Raw genomic sequence first — 18,383 nt, 5'->3', positions numbered from 1 at the left:
GGGGGGGAGAAGGAGGCTGACCAAAGACCACCCAGCAGTAATATATACCACCCACTCCTAGCTTTTCTAGAGTGATTCTGGAGGTGAAAGTTGCTGGAATTTAAAGGGCACAAAATCAGATGTGTAAGTGGAAAGGGAATAGATTGCAGCAAATCAAGGGAGAATAGAGTACAGCCCAAATGTTCTGGTATCAACACGAAGGTGTACAAAATAGAAAGGTGAATAGAAGCATCTCTTATGAGAAAAGCATTGGGTGGAGAAGAGTGAGGCTGAATATAGCTAGGAACAGTATTAAGGATATGGACATCTGAGTGGAATGGTGTCAGGTATCCATGCATCTGAGGAGGCTAAATGGATTTTCCTGTCTACAGATACAGTTTTAGTAAGATTGTATATTAGCCAATAAAAATGGACTGGCAAAGAACAAGCATTGCTCAGTTTTTCCTCATCATCACATGCCTAGGGCTTTCATAGCTTTAGTCTAAATTGGGATGCTTACAAATTGGCGGATTTCATAATCTAATTTCCCCCACTTTCTTTATGCTGATATTCAGAAGGCCTCTGGGGATGTTATCTTGCACAGCTTTAGGGTAAGAGAATGGGAGGGGGGGGGCGAATAAGTTATATTACAGCACTCCAAAATATTTGCATAATACTGTGTGCCACAACTGAAAAACACTCCATACACAAAAGATGAGGGGGGAAGTTTCCCTCTCTTTTGCTGATACAACACATTTTAACAGGAAATTTCCTATGCCCTGGGCAGCTCGTATGCAGATTATTCCTGCTACAAGTTCCTTGCTCTGCTAAGATTTCCTTGTTCTCTTCAATAGCTAAAGGCCAATCCTAAAAGGCTGCTGCAATTGCATCTGGGATTGACATCAAGTTCAGTAGCGACTACTTGAGTGCTGCTTTTACAGACCACAGTAGACGCTTCCAAAAAAAATTGTGCAATCCCTGCACCCTCCATCCCTACACTCATGTAAATTCTGTCATTCTTGCTTTTATATTTTGCTGGAATTTTGTAGCAACCTTATCCTGGCCCAGCAAGGATAAGGTAAACTCTTCATCAGATTCTGTTGAGGCTTTGGGCAACGAGTTTCAGCTCTTAGTTATTTTTATTTATTTACTAAGTGTATATCCTGCCCTTCCTTGCAAAGGAGCCCATTGATCTTCAGAATATGCTCACCAAACCTGGAATTTGTAGTTAGGTTTTGAAGATGGTTGGTGGCTGCCACTCAAATGCTGGGATGTCCTGTCACAACAAGGTACACTCTATTGCTGTAACATCTTTTTCAGGTTCTTTGGGACATGGCAGATGTGTCTGCTTCTGATGTTTGAGTACTTACACTGCGGAACATGCCCATTTTAAGATGGATTACTTTGAGTTGCAATTTTCTAAATGTGATTTCCTACTGTCTCACTGAGGATTTCTTTTGTACACAGGAGGACAGAGACAACCTCCCTATGGCACATCCTGGGTCCCTGTAGTATTAGGCATTCTTACTGCACTTGTCACAGCAGTTGCCTTGGCACTGATCCTGCTGCGGAAAAGAAGAAAAGAAACTCGCTTTGGGCAAGTTCTTGTCATCATCATCTCTTAATCCGGATGCATTAATGCAACCACATTGCATCACAGGGTTGCCCATAACTATGTAGCAACCCAGGTTGGATTGAGGGAAATCTCTCCTATTTACAAAGTGGAGCTGGATTTTAGAGCAGGAAAACTGAACAGGGCAAGAAGGAAGTGCCATGGCCTGTGACAGTGGCTAGCACAAGGATAGGGAGCCTGCAGTCCTCCCCATGTTGTTGGTCTCCAAATCCCATCAGTCCCAGCCAGCATGGCCAGTTGTCAAGGATGATGGGCATTGCAGTCTAGCAACATCTGGAGGGACATGGCTACCCATCATTGGCCTGATAATGCATCACAGTTGGCCAATATAGCTTGCTCTGCTCTGCTCATGCTACAGTTTGCTGTTAGAGACAGTAGAGGGAGGAGGAATAAGGGGAAGAGAGGGAGCTGTATTGGCAACCTGGACAAGAACGAGCAGCATTGTGGGTGCTTCAGTAGGCCCAGTGTTTCTTGCTGTAGCTCAGTGGTAGAACACCACGCAAAGGAATACAGAGAGATAAAGAAACACAGCTCACAGAACTCTGTATGCAATTATAATTCAGTGGTAGAGCATCTGTTTTGCATGCAAGCTCAATCTCCAGCATCTCCAGACCTGGCTGGGAAGGCTCCAGTCCAGGCTACCTCAACCTCGGCCCTCCAGATGTTTTGAGACTACAATTCCCATCATCCCTGACCACTGGTCCTGCTAGCTAGGGATCATGGGAGTTGTAGGCCAAAAACATCTGGAGGGCCGAGGTTGAGGAAGCCTGCTCCAGTCTGAAACCATGAAGAGGTGCTGTCAGTTAGTCATTGTAGACAATACTGAGTACAGTGTACCAATGGCCTGGTATTCAGTATAAAGCAGCTTCCTTTATCGCTGGGGTGGATACTGTTCCCGTGCTCCTCTTCATTCCTGAAGCCTTTGGAAAACCTGAGGCTGGAAGGGCCTGCCCAAGGAGCTCAGACCTTTTGCACAGCATCACTAAGATGAAATGGTTGGAAATTCAGAGAGTTTCTAAGCTGTTGTATATGTATGTGGAACAACAATGCACCTTTGTAGCACTCCAGTGATAGTTCGGTAATGAGATTTTCATTTTGCTTCTTTTTGCTTCTTTTAGTCATGCCTTTGGCAGTGTGGTGGGAGGGGATCCAGTCGTCCATTTCAGAGCGGTGAGATCTTTCAACAGAGAAGGCCCAGAGCTTATTGAGGCAACATGTAGGTAAAATGTTCTGAGTGATTCTTTACTACAGATCCCATTGATCCGATCAGTTTCCAAGGCTCTCAGGGCATACTGCTGTTTTCTCCCCTGCTACTCCATGCAAAATTTTCTCATTATTTCTGTCAGACACTAAACGTTCCTCATGCAGGCACTAAGAAAGGAACACAGTGATCTTACTGGCAGACTTTGACAAAAGACTCATCTTGCCTCAGATGTAACTTTGAAATCCACCAAGATACTATAGTCAAAATCCCCTATCTAACTCTGCAATTTGTATATTGACTTCTTCAGCAGGCAAATCATACATTGCTGGATTGAGATGGAGGCAAGGGAATATTTTCCTTCTCTAGCCTAATCCGAACTATGGTTTAGAAACAAAATGACAATCCTATGCACATTAACTAGGGAGTAAGCCCTATTGACCAAAATGGGCCTTACTTCCAAGTAAATGTGGCTAGGATTGAGTTTCATGTCTCATTGATTTCAGTGTGGCTAACCTCCAAATAAACACACATATAATTGTGGCCCTAGATTTCACAAATTGTTTAAGTTATCAAGATGTACTGTACTGCAATAATGAGAAGCCTTGTCTCTCATAAGTTTCCCAACATCCAAGATAAATGGGGGCAACTCTGCTTTAATTACCATGGTCTGTTGCATATGGACTGGCTCCAAGGACCATCAACTTTTTAGTTTTGGTAGCCATGTTGTGAAATACCTTATATGAGTAAGAGGTCTTCTTTTGCCACTTTTTGGAGACTGATTAACATTTCTTATTCATACAGACATTTAATTAATGTTACTTGAGTTTATCTTGGTTTGGTTGCTGCTGATATAGTATTTAAAGTGTATTAACTGGTTTTATTTTTTGTTAGCAACTTAGACATCCCTTAGACATGACCAAGATATGGAATTTAAACCCGAAGTGTACAAAATAGCCTTTATAATATACCTCAAGTGGAAGTTCAGATAGTCCACAACTTCAAAGATCTAATGGTTTCCAAACAGCTGTGATTTATCATCCCCAGTTTGCTTCTCAAATGGCCGTCTGTCAAACGGACTGGTGCAAGTCTGATTCGTTTTTACTGCTTAAACTTTTTCTTATTTCCTGTTAGCTGTTTAAGAGAAATTCTCTGAAACTTTAGCACTGGGCGGTGGTGCAAAGCAAGGAAATAAATCTGGAAGTTTGAAGCATCTCGTATTTCATAAGATTAGAAAAGGGAATTGCTGTCGCAGCAATCGTGAACATACAAGTAGCCCAGAGGCAGGAAACCAGATGTTAACTGGACTTCAGCTTTCATTATTACTGGCCTGTAGTCATGTTGGCTGAGGCTGGTGGGAATTTGAGTCCAACAACATATGGAGGACCACAGGTTCCCCATCCCTATACCAGAGAGGAACATCCTCTCTGAGTAGAAAGGATGAGCATCTTTCAAAGTCGGTGTCTTATTCAACACCATCTGGAAACCTCATGATTCTAGGGAATAGCAACAGTTAGGTTTACTGAGATTCTGTGCTTACATGCCCCTTTTTCTATCTCTCTTGTTTCTCCAGTGGACAGTATAGGTATCAGTGATGACTTGAAGACCAAACTGAAAGATGTCCTGATCCAGGAGCAACAGTTTACTCTAGGAAGAATGCTAGGCAAAGGTGAGTGTGAACCAGAGCCTGGACCAGGGTTGGGGAACTCGTGGCCATCCATATATTGTTGTACTTCCAACTTTCATCAGTCCTAGCAGGCTTGACCAATGGGCCTTGGATGATGGAAGGTGTAGTCCAACAACCTCTGGAGGACCACATTTTCTGCACCCTTGCATTATTGGGATTAATCCCAATGTGGCTAGAAGCTGTCTTTTATCTGGGTCTTAACAATAATTCTGTATATCCTTTAGTCTGCCCAATAAAAGCAGTGTAGAGCTATGGTTGGCAGTTTGAGGTACCCTGGAAACTTGAGAAGTCAAATAAGGGAAGAGATTCCGCAAAGGAAAAGGTAGAGAGTACTTTGTAAAATATATGAAAAAGAAGGAGATGAACGGGAGGTAAACAGAGAGCAGAAATGTTGTTAGGGGAAAAGGGGAAAGCAATAAGAGCCGGGGCTAAAGTTGAAGAAAGGTTTAAAGGAAATGACTGCTCTAGCTTACTGCTTGTCCACGATGTCCTTGTCCACCATTCGGTATTTCATTGCCTGTTAAAGAACCAGAGGCACAATGCAGCCAAAACTGAGCTCTTCTAACTTCCATTGATTTTGGCTGACTTTGGTTGAATTATGCCCTAAGTTCCCGCTGGCTCTTAATTGTCTATATTTCCAGAAAAGAGAGAGAGAGAGAGAGAGAGAGAGAAAGAAAGAAAGAAAGAAAGAAAGAAAGAGTAGATTTGAATTTCAGTGTGATATTGCCCATGAAAATCATTCCAGCAGGTGTTTCATTGGAAGAGACCCTCTACCTAACCACTCCATCCTTAATGGCCCCTTGGATTAAAAATCAGTTGCACTATGCTTAATGTTACCTTGTTCTCTTCTTGTGATCCTTATTAGGGGAATTTGGGTCTGTAAGAGAGGGTCAGTTGAAGCTGCCTGATGGCTCTCTCCAGAAGGTTGCGGTGAAAATGCTCAAAGGTGAGTAATATGTAGGGTCCCTGAAATGTTCCCAGTGCCTCATTGTCACTACACATCTTACTATGCCTGCGATCCTTGGAAGGGTCCATAGTTTAGTGGTAGAGCATGTGTTTTGCATACAAAAGGTGCCGGATTCAATTTTAATATTTATCTAATTCATATACCTCCCTTCATCCAAGGATCACAGAGTAGATTACAATATTAAACCGCAGAAATACATACCAAAATAACAAACAAAACAATAACCCAATCCACAGCATCTCCAGGTAAAATGCTGCCTGCCCCCAAGAATCCTAGAAACTGTGGTTCATGTAGCGTCTCCTAACAATTCTCCATTCCCTTAACGAACTACATTTCCTAGGATTCTTTGCAGGTACCGTATAAGTCATGACTCTTAAAGTGGAATACGAATGTTTTAAATGTATCTTGTGGATGTGGCTACAGGTTTTTTAAAAAATGGTATTCTATATAAATATTTTAGACAGTCTTGTAAACCCAGTCAGAGCTCTTTTGTCCTACTACATTATATGAATCTTGTTAAATATATAAAATGTGTCTGTATGCTTCTCAGTGGAAACGTTTAATGAAGTGTATCCAATTCTTCTAGGAGCTCTAACTTTTCTGCTTGTTTCCTTGGAAGTTACCCCCCCCCCCCCCAGTTCAAAAGGAAACCTCAGCATTCTTTTCTTTTATTGTAGCGGATATCTTCACCTCCAATGACATTGAGGAATTCCTGAGGGAAGCTGCCTGCATGAAAGAGTTTGACCATCCGCACGTTACTAAACTGATTGGTGAGCTCTTTTGCATCTCGTATTTAGCACCCAAAGCGTATTTCACAGCTCCTGTGCACAACAGCTCCTGACAATGCCATCCTGGCCACTTACTAGCAGCAAGGGCAGCGGGGCATGGGCACACTGCCCTTGCACCATCCCAGTCAGCAACAGTCACGCAAGTGGCGGGAGAGTGGCTCTGTGGCACCACCCCACCATGCTAGCCATTCCTAGCAGTGCTAAACTGGGAGACGGCAGCAGTGACGTCATGTACTGCCCTGTTTTGATACCGTATAAATTCTCTGAGAACTTACATGCTCTCACATTCCAAATGCTCGTAACAGTACAGTGGTACCTCGGGTTAAGTACTTACTTCGTTCCGGAGGTCTGTTCTTAACCTGAAACTGTTCTTAACCTGAAGCACCACTTTAGCTAATGGGGCCTCCTGCTGCCGCCGCACCGCTGAAGCACAATTTCTGTTCTCACCCTGAAGCAAAGTTCTTAACCTGAGGTACTATTTCTGGGTTAGCGGAGTCTGTAACCTGAAGCGTATGTAACCCGAGGTACCACTGTACGCTGCTTCTCTTCTCTGACACTCATTTCGCCAACAAATAAACATTATATATCAGACAATTACATTCACTGCACTGTAGACAGAGATGCATTAGGTGAGCAGGTTAAGAAATGGGACCTCGGAGCACACACTATCCTGTTGCGTTAAATGGGAAGTTCCTGGGTTCGAGGGAAGGATGAAAAAGTCCATTTTTGGATTTATACCATATGGCACTGTGAAGTGCAGAGCTTTTTCTGACAACAACTTAGAGGAGAATGGTTAACATCTGGAAACGCGTTAATGCTTACACATTCTTGTGTAGTAAATAAAAATAGATATCACTGAACACAGGGGCTGGATCAGACCAAAGGTTTAGACAGTCAGCCCTCCAGAAAAAATAGCAATGCATTATTATCAGATTATGAACAAAGGAGTACAATCCGGTGCCCTCCAGATGTTTGGGACTGAAACTTGCACCAGCCCCACTTAGTAGGCCAATGGTCAGGGACGATAGAAGCTGTAGTCCAAAACATCTGGAAGGCAATAGGTTTGGGCAGGTGATCAGGGATGACTATACTTGCTAGTTGCTCTTTTCTTCTCTCATATCAGGAGTCAGCTTGCGCAATCGGCCTAAAGGCCGGCTTCCAATCCCAATGGTTATCCTGCCGTTCATGAAGCATGGAGACCTTCACTCTTTTCTACTGATGTCCCGGATTGGAGAAAACCCTTTTGTAAGATTCTCTCTCATACCAGATCTCTCACAGAAGAATTAATTGGAAGGTCACACGTCTTTATTTGTTGAATGTACACTATGCATCTTCTTGTATTGGGGCAGACCTCATATACTCTGCATTAAGTTCAGGCATTCTACTTATTGCTGTCAGTTGAAGACAAATTACAAGCTTTGTTCATTGCTCAGCAAATAAACATGTAAAGCTCATCCAGGGCACCTCCAGACATGTGTGTGTGTGTGTTTGCAGTTGTGTTCTGCAACATTTATTAAATGCAATGGATGCAATAACAGTGCATTAGTTGTGGCCTTATACTAGGCAGTCCGTACACCATTCTGCTTTATTAGTTCTGTGTTGATTCCCCAAAGTTTTTTGCACTATTGTTGGAAACAACAGCGCAACAAAAGCAGGTTGATTAAACCACCAGAACATTTGTGATATAAGAAGTTACAGGATTTCAGCAGGAAGGTATGTGAACTGCACTGACTGGAAACGAAACAGAATGCCTGCCCTGAAACCTTTGCAGGGGCAAACGGTATTGAGTGTGGGATCCCATGCAATTAGCACAAAGCCATGATGAGCACAAATAATCACGCTTGCACAATAAAAGGATGCCCAGAGGTGCATGTAGTCAGATTGGAGCTAGCCACTGAGATTGTTTAAATTATATAGTCCTGTGGAGTTCCATTTTTCCTAACCCAGTTTCTCATACAACGTTTGCAACACATTTAACTGAAACGCTTCTTTGATGTGTCTAGATCCAGCCTGGCTCTTCTAATCAGAGTTTGTCATCTCTGGAGTTGATAACAAATGGGAAAATGCCTGAACATAGCATGGCGAAACATTTGCAGTTTGTCCAATAATTGGACGTTTAATAACTGTTCTTCTTTTCTGCAGAACCTGCCTCTTCAGACACTCTTGAAGTTTATGATTGACATTGCTAGTGGCATGGAGTACCTGAGCTCCAAAAACTTCATCCACAGAGACCTTGCTGCTCGGAATTGCATGTAAGTCCACAAAGTCCTTATTGGTTAACTGAAGCATTTGCAGAGATTAAGAGAAACAGAAAAGGTCAGTTGGGAAAGCCCAAGGCTCCCCAGGTGTGGCTGCAGCTGACTTAAGTCCATGAAGGAAACTAGGTCATGGAGAGCCTTTGTGAACAATGAAACAATTCATTGATTGCTTAGCTCTTGCAGGAGATCCAAACAACATTGCCTGCTGCTAATGCATCCATTGCAGGAAAGTTGCAATTTCCCAACATTCGGACTAGTATTTTGAGTTGACAAGGAAAATGTGATTTGCCTCCCTTCTGTCTATATACGTCAAAGTGCAAGTAGATAAATAGGTACCTCTCCAGCGGGAAGGTAAACGGTGTTTCCGTGCGCTGCTCTGGTTCGCCAGAAGCGGCTTAGCCATGCTAGCCACATGACCCGGAAGCTTTACGCCAACTCCCTCGGCCAATAAAGCAAGATGAGCATCACAACCTCAGAATCGGTCATGACTGGACCTAATGGTCAGGGGTCCCTTTACCCTTTATTACTTGACTCCGGCCCACATCATCCCTGGGCACTGGCCATGCTGGCTGAGGCTGATAGGAGTTGGAGTCCAATATCATCTGAAAGGCCACAGACTTCCCTTCCCTGTGCTAATATCATGGATGCATCTTTCACACTTCTCCAAGGCATGAGCCTCACACCTTCCCAACTCCCCAGCCTGAACCTGTGCCATTTTGTCATGTTTCCCCCCCAATATATTCCCTGTGGGTGTGTACTCTCCTGTTGAAGTTCTTAGATGTGACTAACCCAAAAGACAAGCAGCGAGCTCATATAACCCATCTCTTAGACTGCCCACCATTTCAGGAAGGTGGTGACATTGACTCAGAAAGACAAGGCAATGAGAAATGCTTCAACAAAGGAAAATGTGGGAAGGCTTGCAGGAGAGGATAATTTTTATTTTTTTAAAGAAAGATACATAAAGGGAAAAGCTATTCCCCCCCCCCCCGCCTCAAATTTCATTTATTTTTTATTTTATTTAGCAAATGTATATACCTCTCAATCAAAAGAAAAATCTCCCTTAAGTGGCAAACAGTTTTCAAAAGTGTAACACAATATAAAATTCAAAACATGGGTAGAATTCAGAATCACGCTGTGACAAATGTTCCCTCTGCACAAGCATTTTAGTTTGCTAGATGGAAGAATCCCCCTCCCCTGAATGTTGTTCTGGGGGCGGGATTCTCAGGACCTCCCCCCCCAAGACTTATTTTTTCAGGGAGCCCTGTTGCATAAGCGGAAATCCTTGCACAGGGCTCCACTGATAGGGCTTGTCAAGTGAATCCCATCCTTTATTTTTACTGAGACGAGGCAAATCAAAATCAAACAGAGCCATGAAAGTGTCAGAAGCAAGTTTGGAAGACCATAAGGAGGAGTTGTGTTTGGCTGTTCCTAAGCAGAAACCCTCTTCTCTCTCCTATCCCATTCTGTGGGGAATTGGATATTATGGTACGGATATTAGTATGCATATAGCACTTCATCTTTTTTTAAAAAAAAAAATCTCTTTTGCAACATTGTCTGGAGAGGTGTTTAGAAAATTTAGACCAGTCAGATAAGTGGAGCAACTGGAAAAATCTATAGCAACTTTGTTACACAGACGTATGCTTGGGTACCATTCTGCTATTGTCATGGGTATTTCTCGTGATATCAGTGGCCACTTCAGCCTTCCTCTCAGGGGATGTGTGCAGGTCTTTGAGGAGCTGCTGGGAAGGATGGGGAAGGGGCCTGTTGGGCCCTTCAAGAGCTGATGGCTCCCCTGCTTCTTCTCACTCCTCCTTGAAGGAGGCAAGCTGAAGTGAATCACCTCATCTGTTTGAAACCAGCATCCTCTCCCTGTCACATAGGAAGGTGCCTTCTCCTGAGGCAGACCATTGGTTCATCTAGCTCTGCGTTGTCTACACTGACTGGCAATGGCTGTCCAGGCAGGAGTCTCTCCCAGCCTTACCTGGAGATGCCAGGGATTGAGGCTGGGACCTTCTGCATGCAGGGCAGCTGCTCTTCCACTGAGCTATGCCCTATGGCCTTTAGACATAGGTAGCTCACTTCCTAAGGTAAACAGCTGGGAGACTACCAGTCATGCCGACTACTCAGCAGGTGTTAGCTGCTGGTGACTCAGGTTCACCAATAGTCTTAAGCATACTTAGCCCTGTGAGATTCTCAAGCCAGGGAAGGCGTTAGGGTTTGAAGGAGAAACCTGCACTTGTTGTTTTCTTCCTGAGTATGCTAAGTTGCTTGAATTCTTTTTTCTTATTCTTTTTTGTTTCCTTTAGGTTGGATGAATACATGAACGTGTGCGTTGCTGATTTTGGGCTTTCAAAGAAAATCTACAGTGGAGACTATTACCGCCAGGGCTGTGCCTCCAAGCTGCCAGTGAAGTGGCTTGCCCTGGAAAGCCTGGCGGACAATCTCTACACAACTCACAGTGATGTGGTGAGCCTTCTTTGCTCTTCCCAGGAGCACCTGTTTCCCTACGTACAAATTCTGTTGCCGCAAAAACCATGAAGATTCTTGCGGCACCTTAAAGACGATCACATTTATCCAGGCATAAGCCGGGGTAGGGACCTCCAGCCTGCCAGGCCAAATTTGGCCAGGCACAGGTCTCTGTTTGGCCTGCCAGGCCATTTTCCCCAAGCCACACTCACCTGCCCCAAATGTGATGTCAGCTGTGGGCAAGGGATATGTATGTGGAAATTGGGAGGCTCAATTGCACAGGCAATCCCTGCAGAAAGCAACTTGGCCGCCCCTATGCTTGGCACTGGGAAACACTGAGCAAAGCACCTTGGAAGCCCTGGTGCTAATATCACACAGCGTTTGTGCTCAACGTTTCCCAGTGCCAAGCATAGGGCTGGCCAAGCTGCTTTCTGTGGCATTTGCCTGTGATGAGGGACCATCACGCTTCTCAGTCCAAAGCCAATGCTGGCAATTTTGCAAAATCGAAGTGTGGTGTGCGTGTGAAAGTGCCTTGCACGTCACCAGGGCTGTGACGGAGCTCTGAAACATAAAGCAGCATGAAACAAAAGAAGCATTTGCAGAGTTGTTGCTGTTCTTTATATCATGTCATCAGGGCACACATGGTGCTTTTGACGCTAGGGGAACAACAGCGGAAAGGGAGGGAAGTGGAGGCAGGGGAAGAACACTGAGTCATGGGAACTAGACGGTGGGCCAGAGGCACAGTTTTCTGTGGGGAACATCATTTTTTCTATGAACTGAAGAAGAACCCTGCTGGATCAGACCAAAGATCTATTTAGCCTAGCATCTCGTTTCTCACAGTGGCCAACTAGATGCTTCTGGGAAGCCCATAAAGAATAGCCCTCTCCTGCCCATTCATCCCCAACACAAACACATAATGGAAAGAACACATTTCTTACATTTGTATGCTGCCCATTATAACTTGGTTTTCTGTGCAGCTTCCGGAGACGTCACAATACGATTCACACCGTTCTAACATGGTGCAATTACTGAGAAAGATCACTGATTGTCATATTGTATGCTATCCTGAGCTCCCATGTAAGGATACAAATATCGCATTTTGTTAATACAGCGCGATTGCTCTGCGAAAAGGAGACTGCCCCCTCTAGTGTACTGTTGTGGTAGTCCTCGGCCGAAGAGGGATGTTTGTGTTCATTAACAACTGGATTTTAAAAAGCAATGAGTTACATACCTATTAGGAGTTAGTTGTCTTTTCTGGGCCTGTTAAAATGATACTCGGTTTGTGCAGGTAAAGAACCGCTTTTAATATTATTTAGGATTATTTACAGAAGGAGGAAAGATAGAAAATTATGACTGAAAGCACAGTCCTTTGACACACTCAGACTGAACTGCACTGGAACAGGAAATCCAGGAATCATCTCTGTCCGATTATACTGGGAGCAAGACTGAAAAAAAGACGACTGATATTCTAAGCATGTTTCTTCTCCTGAAATTGTTTTTAAATATGCTTCTCCCATTTGTTTAACTATATTTCCCACCTCCCCTACTGTATTTCAGTGGGCATTTGGTGTGACAATGTGGGAAATTGTGACGCGGGGGCAAACTCCTTATGCAGGCATTGAGAATGCAGAAATTTACAACTACCTCATCAGTGGAAACAGACTGAAACAGCCCCTGGAGTGCTTGGAAGATGTGTGAGTAGTTTATTAAGCCATTTGGTTTTCCAAACATGAACATTTTCTTCTACAGTGCAGACCACACTATGATAAGCAGAGGTTCCACAAAAATACTGCCATACTTTGGGCCAGCTCAGATAGGAGGAAGTCCCATTGGGCTGTGCCCATTGTAGAGAATGCTTTCTTAATGGACAGAGGGGTGGGTTGCATGATTTAATTGAGATTCTTCCATATTATTTTGATACTGTTCAGCTTGCCTTCAATGTGCTTTTGCCAACGTGCTTTTGAAAATGTATTTTGCAATCAAAACAGAAACAAATCTGTTTAACCACTGTGTTCCACTGGGCAGAGGGAACACACACTGGTATGCAGCTTTTATTTTTAAAATATAAATATATGTTCCCAGTGCAGCTTACAGAGCCTTTGGTTGTCCCGAGGTGCTTCTTTTCTCATTTTGTTTTGTTCTGTTTGTCGTGCAGCTACGATCTCATGTGCAGATGCTGGCATTCAGAACCTAAACTACGCCCCAGCTTCGGAGCCCTGAAACTGCAACTAGAAATGATCTTGGCCAGACTGTCTTTGCTCTCATCCAGTCAGGACCCCTTGTATGTCAACATTGGGAAGCCACAAGAAGCCTACAGGAGTGACCCCTCGACGGATTGTCCCTTTGGAACATTTGACGGTGACGCGAACATTGCAGGAGCAGCTGCTGCCGCTGTCACGAGTGACTACCGTTACATCATGAGCCCCTTGTGCCTTGGGAGTGATGCTGAAAGCGAAAGGCATCCGGACGCATCTGAGGGGGAAGCCAGGAGCCTTCTTTATGATTTGGAGATGGGACCAAAACGATGTTAGCCTGAAAGGAAGAGGGGGGGGGGAATGACACTCCACTCTCCTCCAATAAGATGTGTGCATTTTTATCATCATCTGGTACTGCTTTACAAAGACAGTTGTAGGCTGCTTTTAACCAGCATAGGTAGCTGTAAAATGAGCTACTTCTGCAGCTGTTTGAGTTGCTGTGGCTCATGCTCAAAATGACCACAAATCTTTATCACCTATTGGCCTTCTGAAACGTAACTTCCTGCAATGGTGAAATGAAATCCAGTGGGAGTGGCCTAGTCTGTACTTACAGCCAGCGAATGCCTGTTTGTCAACCGAATTGATAATGGAATATTGGAGTTGAGCAGGGTGCTACTCAGCATTCTCTCTTTTTTGGTAAGGTTTTCCAGCTCTGAGCAAGGAAGATTGGGACCAGCACATGTGGTGGGGAAATGATCTGCTATTGATGGATACTGTATTTATGGGCGTGAGGGGGAACAGTAGTTTAGCAGTACCACCTAGTCCTCTTGTCTACCTCAGTGGTTCTCAAACTGGCTGCTTCTGTACAATGAAGAAATCTTGCGCCGTTTCTCAGATTGTTACAGTATTTGGTTGTTGGATGGAAGCATTCCTCAAGGCTGGCAGCTAAGCAGCAACATGCGGGCACGGTTTTTGCCAGCCTGATACACTCCAGATCTTTTTTGGCTACAGTTCCTATCAGCGCCAGGCAGCGCAGCTGATGGGATTTGTAGAAGAAAACATCTAGAGGCCACCAAGTTGGTGAAGGCTGTTCTGACATCTCCCTGCAGAGTTGGCCTTCTCCCACACTGCAGGACTGGGTTTTCTTGTCTTTCTTTGCTTTTCGATGTTTGACGTGAAGTTGGTTGTACGCACAGTTGCCTTGTCAGCAAAACTCTATGACAGGGTGACAAATGCGTACGGACGAAACCAAACTTCAGACAGACTTTGAGAGACCAGTGTAGGACAAGCAGTTAGCACATGGGAAAATTTGATACTAAGGCTGCAGTAGCATACTTACCTATCTAGGAATAAATCCCACTGAACTCAGTGGGACTTACTTCTGAGCAGACACGTCTAGGATAGCGCTGTGTGGACAAAGTACAAAAAGTGCATATACGAAAAGGAGGTCTATAATGATAGTAAGAGGCAGAACTTTAAATTAAAAACAGATGTTTATTTTATAAACTTTATCCTAAAAAAATTAATATTAGCTGCAGCAAGGAAATTGCTCAGTTGACATCAGCAGAAAAACTCCGTAGGTACCAATGGAATGCTTTCCATGCAGAGAAGTAGTTTTCAGTCAGAAAGACTTTGAGAATCACTGGCTTACTTCATTAGAGGTTGTTCCAGCATTCTGCAGAGATTCAACTGCATTGGAGCATAACTTCACGTATTTTGGTAACCTTACAGAAGGAAATGTTCATTTTTGAGCTCTCATTTTTCCAATAAGCCTGTTTTGATTAATCATAACTGAAAAGAATAACACGCGCTTTGAAGAAGACTACTTTGACAATGTGTAAATCAGTCAGTGTTTCTGTATTTTGCTGTTCCTAACATAAGGTATGCCTAGGGCATTACACCTTACCATGGCTGCCTGAATTTTTAGCAAACCTAAATTCTTCCTATTGGGCTGTTAGAAAAATTCCCTGATGCAGCAGTATTCAATATGCAGCCACAGAATCGCATTGGGTGCATCAATTTTAAAATTAAGTATTTTTCGGTCCAGCTGGTTTCCATGAGAATGCTTAACGTATGTGTAGCTCTCTGCTGTTGAAATCCATAGGTATTAAAGCGGTGGGAGCAGGGGTATTGGATCATGCCTAGTATTATATATGTTTCCAGGCTGCAGGTCTCTTATAGCAGAGATGGGGAACCTGTTGACTTTCCCAATGTTATTGTATTCCTAACTCCCACCAGCCTCTGCCAGTAGGGTCAATGGTCACGGATTTTGAGAACAGTTCTCCAACAATCTTCCCCATCTCTGCCTTAGAGGCTTTTGGCACAACAAAACTCCACCCATGGTAAGAGAATACCACTGATAATATGTTTGCATTATTAGTTATGCTGTTATTCCTATTGGGCTTACTGGCGCGTTGCGCCAGGGCGCTGGCCTCTCAGGGGCACCACAGCGAGTGGGGGAGCTGCGCGCTTTTGCCGGCGGCCCCCCCTTTCCCTGCACGCTTGCCAGCTGTGCCCCACCAACTATATGACTGGCGGGCTGCAGCTTCCTTCCCAAGCCTCCGCGGAAGGAGAGCGACCCCCGCAGAGGCTTGGGAAAAGGTCAACAAGTCGACAACTTTGGAAAAGAGGGGGGCCTTGGAGGGATCTTTGCACCATGGCACCGGATATGCCTAAGACGGCCCTGGTCATGCTTTCCTTTTTTTGCTGTTTCATTTAGTGCTCACTGAGGCTACATTTCTTCCTGCCCCTCGTGAAACAAGGTAATCTAGAATGCCGCAGCGAGACTCCTTACGGGGTCTTCGCTGCGAGATCACATTCATCCGGTGCTATACCAGCTGCACTGGCTCCCGGTGGAGTACAGGATCAGGTTTAAGGTGCTGGTTTTAACCTTCAAAGCCCTATACGGTCTAGGACCCTCGTACCTATGGGACCGCCTCTCCTGGTATGCCCCACAGAGGAACTTACGGTCTTCAAATAAAAACATCTTGAAGGTCCCATGCCACAGAGAGGTTAGGCTGGCCTCAACTAGAGCCAGGGCTTTTTCGGCTGCGGCTCCAACCTGGTGGAACGCTCTGTCACAAGAGACAAGGGCCCTGCAGGACTTGACATCTTTCCGCAAGGCCTGCAAGACAGAGCTGTTCCACCAGGCCTCCTGAGAGACACTGACAAGGCCCCTTCTCACATTCCATTTACCACTTCAGGTTTTAACCAGTAATGTTCACATATGCTTTTCTAGATGGTTAAAAGACTGGAGGGGTCACTCTCATGTGCCAGGAACTTTGCAGAGTCAATAACTCATCAAAGCTTTTCCATCTCTGCCCCGCCTCTAGCACCATCCTTCAGCATGACTACGAAACAGAAGCCGGGATGGGGAGGGGCGGGCTATGCAGCTGGAACTAGGCCCTGTTCTCTCCTTTTATGCAACAGTAACCATGCTGATTGTGTGAACAAAGGAGTGGCTAAAGGTCTGGTGGTTTGCATTAAGTTTTTGTGAAAAGCAAGCATAGAAATATTACACGTATTAATAAATCTGTTAGGTTGTGAACCACCTTGAGATTGGCGGGTGAAGGGCAGTATACAAATTCAATTAATAATAATAATAAAGAAACAGCATGAGCTAGGGGGGAAGTTCTTGATTTGTGCAAACATCATCAGTGGTATGCTTTTATTGCCCGTGGTATCTGTTGTGCATATGGGCTTCCCATCATCACAACACTGTTACCAAAAGCAAGTAATAGATGTGTTGCTGGTGGTATGAGTTAAAAATGGTTTTATGAGTTAAAAATGGTTCTATGCAGTCAATGCTGAGAAAGCCATATTCTGTGTTCTGGAATGAAGCATTAGATTTGGGATCAAAAAATTTCATTAGAACAGTTCCTCTATCTACTTAACAAAAACTCACCAGTTCCTCTACAAAATATTGTGATGGAAGCCCAAGTTTCAAATTATACTTTTGAGTCTGAATGCATATGTGAAATAAGTATTTTGCAATTTCCAGCGTGGAAATTCTGCAGCATACTGCAGTTGTTTGAACCTGGGATTTTTATGGACACTCACCTGATTGAATTAAGACAGTCAAAGCAACTGTCCTACAGAAACCTTCCCAATGAATGGCCTATGCAATAATTCAACATGGGTGTCGAGTGGAGTTTGTTAGACGTTATGCCCTGCCTCCCTCAAGTTTACTAAACATGTTTACAGGAGACTGGTGAGAACATAGTTCTTAACCAAGTGCTGCCTTCTCACCATACCTGTGCTATCATAGCAAGCAGTGTGAAACATGTTGTTGAACAGACTGACCCTTTAGTTCCAGTATTCAAGAGTGAGCGTCTTTGCTTGTGTGATCAGAACAGCATCACCCACACACAAGAGGGAAGTATCAACAGGTTAAAAGTTTGAAGTACCAAAAATAATGAAGGGGAAAACAAACCTAAGAGGGACCCTAAAGAGGCCTGAGCATGCTCAGTGGCTTAGAATGCTGCTTGACTGGGGAGGTGGGATGGAACCCTAAACAGAAGCAGTCCATGCTGCAACCTTTTGTTGCAGCTCCCACTTGTGCCTCTTTCATTTGGAATTAAGTCTCATGAGTTCAGTGGGATTCATTCCCAAACAAATGTGCATCAGATTGCAGCTTATGTTTCCTGCAGCAGCCACCTAGCAAGCAGAGCAAGTGTATATATAAAACCTAATTTTCTGAAGCATGTCATTAGTTTTTATGCTTTTTTAAAATAAACTATGTACTGTGTCCTAGTGCTTGCTTTTTATTCCCTTCATGTCATCACTTTACCGTTGCTTTTTTAAAAGGTTCAAAATAGAAACAAACTTGACTGTTCCCAAGATCAAAGGTAAAGGTAAAGGGACCCCTGACAATTTAGTCCAGTCGCGAACAACTGCGGCGCTCATCTCGCTTTACAGGCCGAGGGAGCCAGCTTTTGTCTGCTTCCACAGACAGTTTTTTTCCAGGTCATGTGGCCATGATGACTGGCGAAACAAGAGCAGCACACGGAAACGCCGTTTACCTTCCCGCCGGAGCGGTACCTATTTATCTACTTGCACTTTTTGGCCTGCTAGGTTGGCAGGAGCTGGGACCGAGCAACAGGAGCTCACCCCGTCACAGGGATTCAAAATGCCGGCCTTTCAATCGGCAAGCCCAAGCGGCACAGTGGTTTAACCCACAGCGCCACCCGCGTCCCCTCTCCCAAGATCA

The 18,383-nt window shown here is 44.3% G+C and overlaps 1 protein-coding gene across 2 annotated transcripts in view; it reads left to right on the top strand.

Moving 5' to 3' along the window:
* Positions 1–17,926, top strand: part of TYRO3 (TYRO3 protein tyrosine kinase) — a 67,499-nt gene extending 49,573 nt beyond the window's left edge. For both annotated transcript variants that reach the window (XM_083449880.1, XM_083449881.1), the window contains exons 10-20: positions 1,447–1,576; positions 2,731–2,828; positions 4,387–4,482; positions 5,366–5,446; positions 6,145–6,237; positions 7,379–7,500; positions 8,398–8,507; positions 10,820–10,979; positions 12,537–12,673; positions 13,135–15,948; positions 16,310–17,926. In XM_083449880.1, coding sequence (XP_083306006.1) covers positions 1,447–1,576; positions 2,731–2,828; positions 4,387–4,482; positions 5,366–5,446; positions 6,145–6,237; positions 7,379–7,500; positions 8,398–8,507; positions 10,820–10,979; positions 12,537–12,673; positions 13,135–13,510 — 1,403 coding nt within the window. In that variant the 3' untranslated portion in view covers positions 13,511–15,948; positions 16,310–17,926. The remainder of the gene's footprint in view (positions 1–1,446; positions 1,577–2,730; positions 2,829–4,386; positions 4,483–5,365; positions 5,447–6,144; positions 6,238–7,378; positions 7,501–8,397; positions 8,508–10,819; positions 10,980–12,536; positions 12,674–13,134; positions 15,949–16,309) is intronic.
* The last annotated feature ends 457 nt before the right edge of the window (positions 17,927–18,383 follow it).

The sequence above is a fragment of the Podarcis tiliguerta genome (assembly GCF_965153285.1).
Source record: "Podarcis tiliguerta genome assembly, chromosome: 1".
Taxonomy (NCBI): Eukaryota; Metazoa; Chordata; class Lepidosauria; order Squamata; family Lacertidae; genus Podarcis; species Podarcis tiliguerta.
Note: the sequence above shows the minus strand (reverse complement) of the source record. Positions and strands in the feature narration are given on the sequence as shown.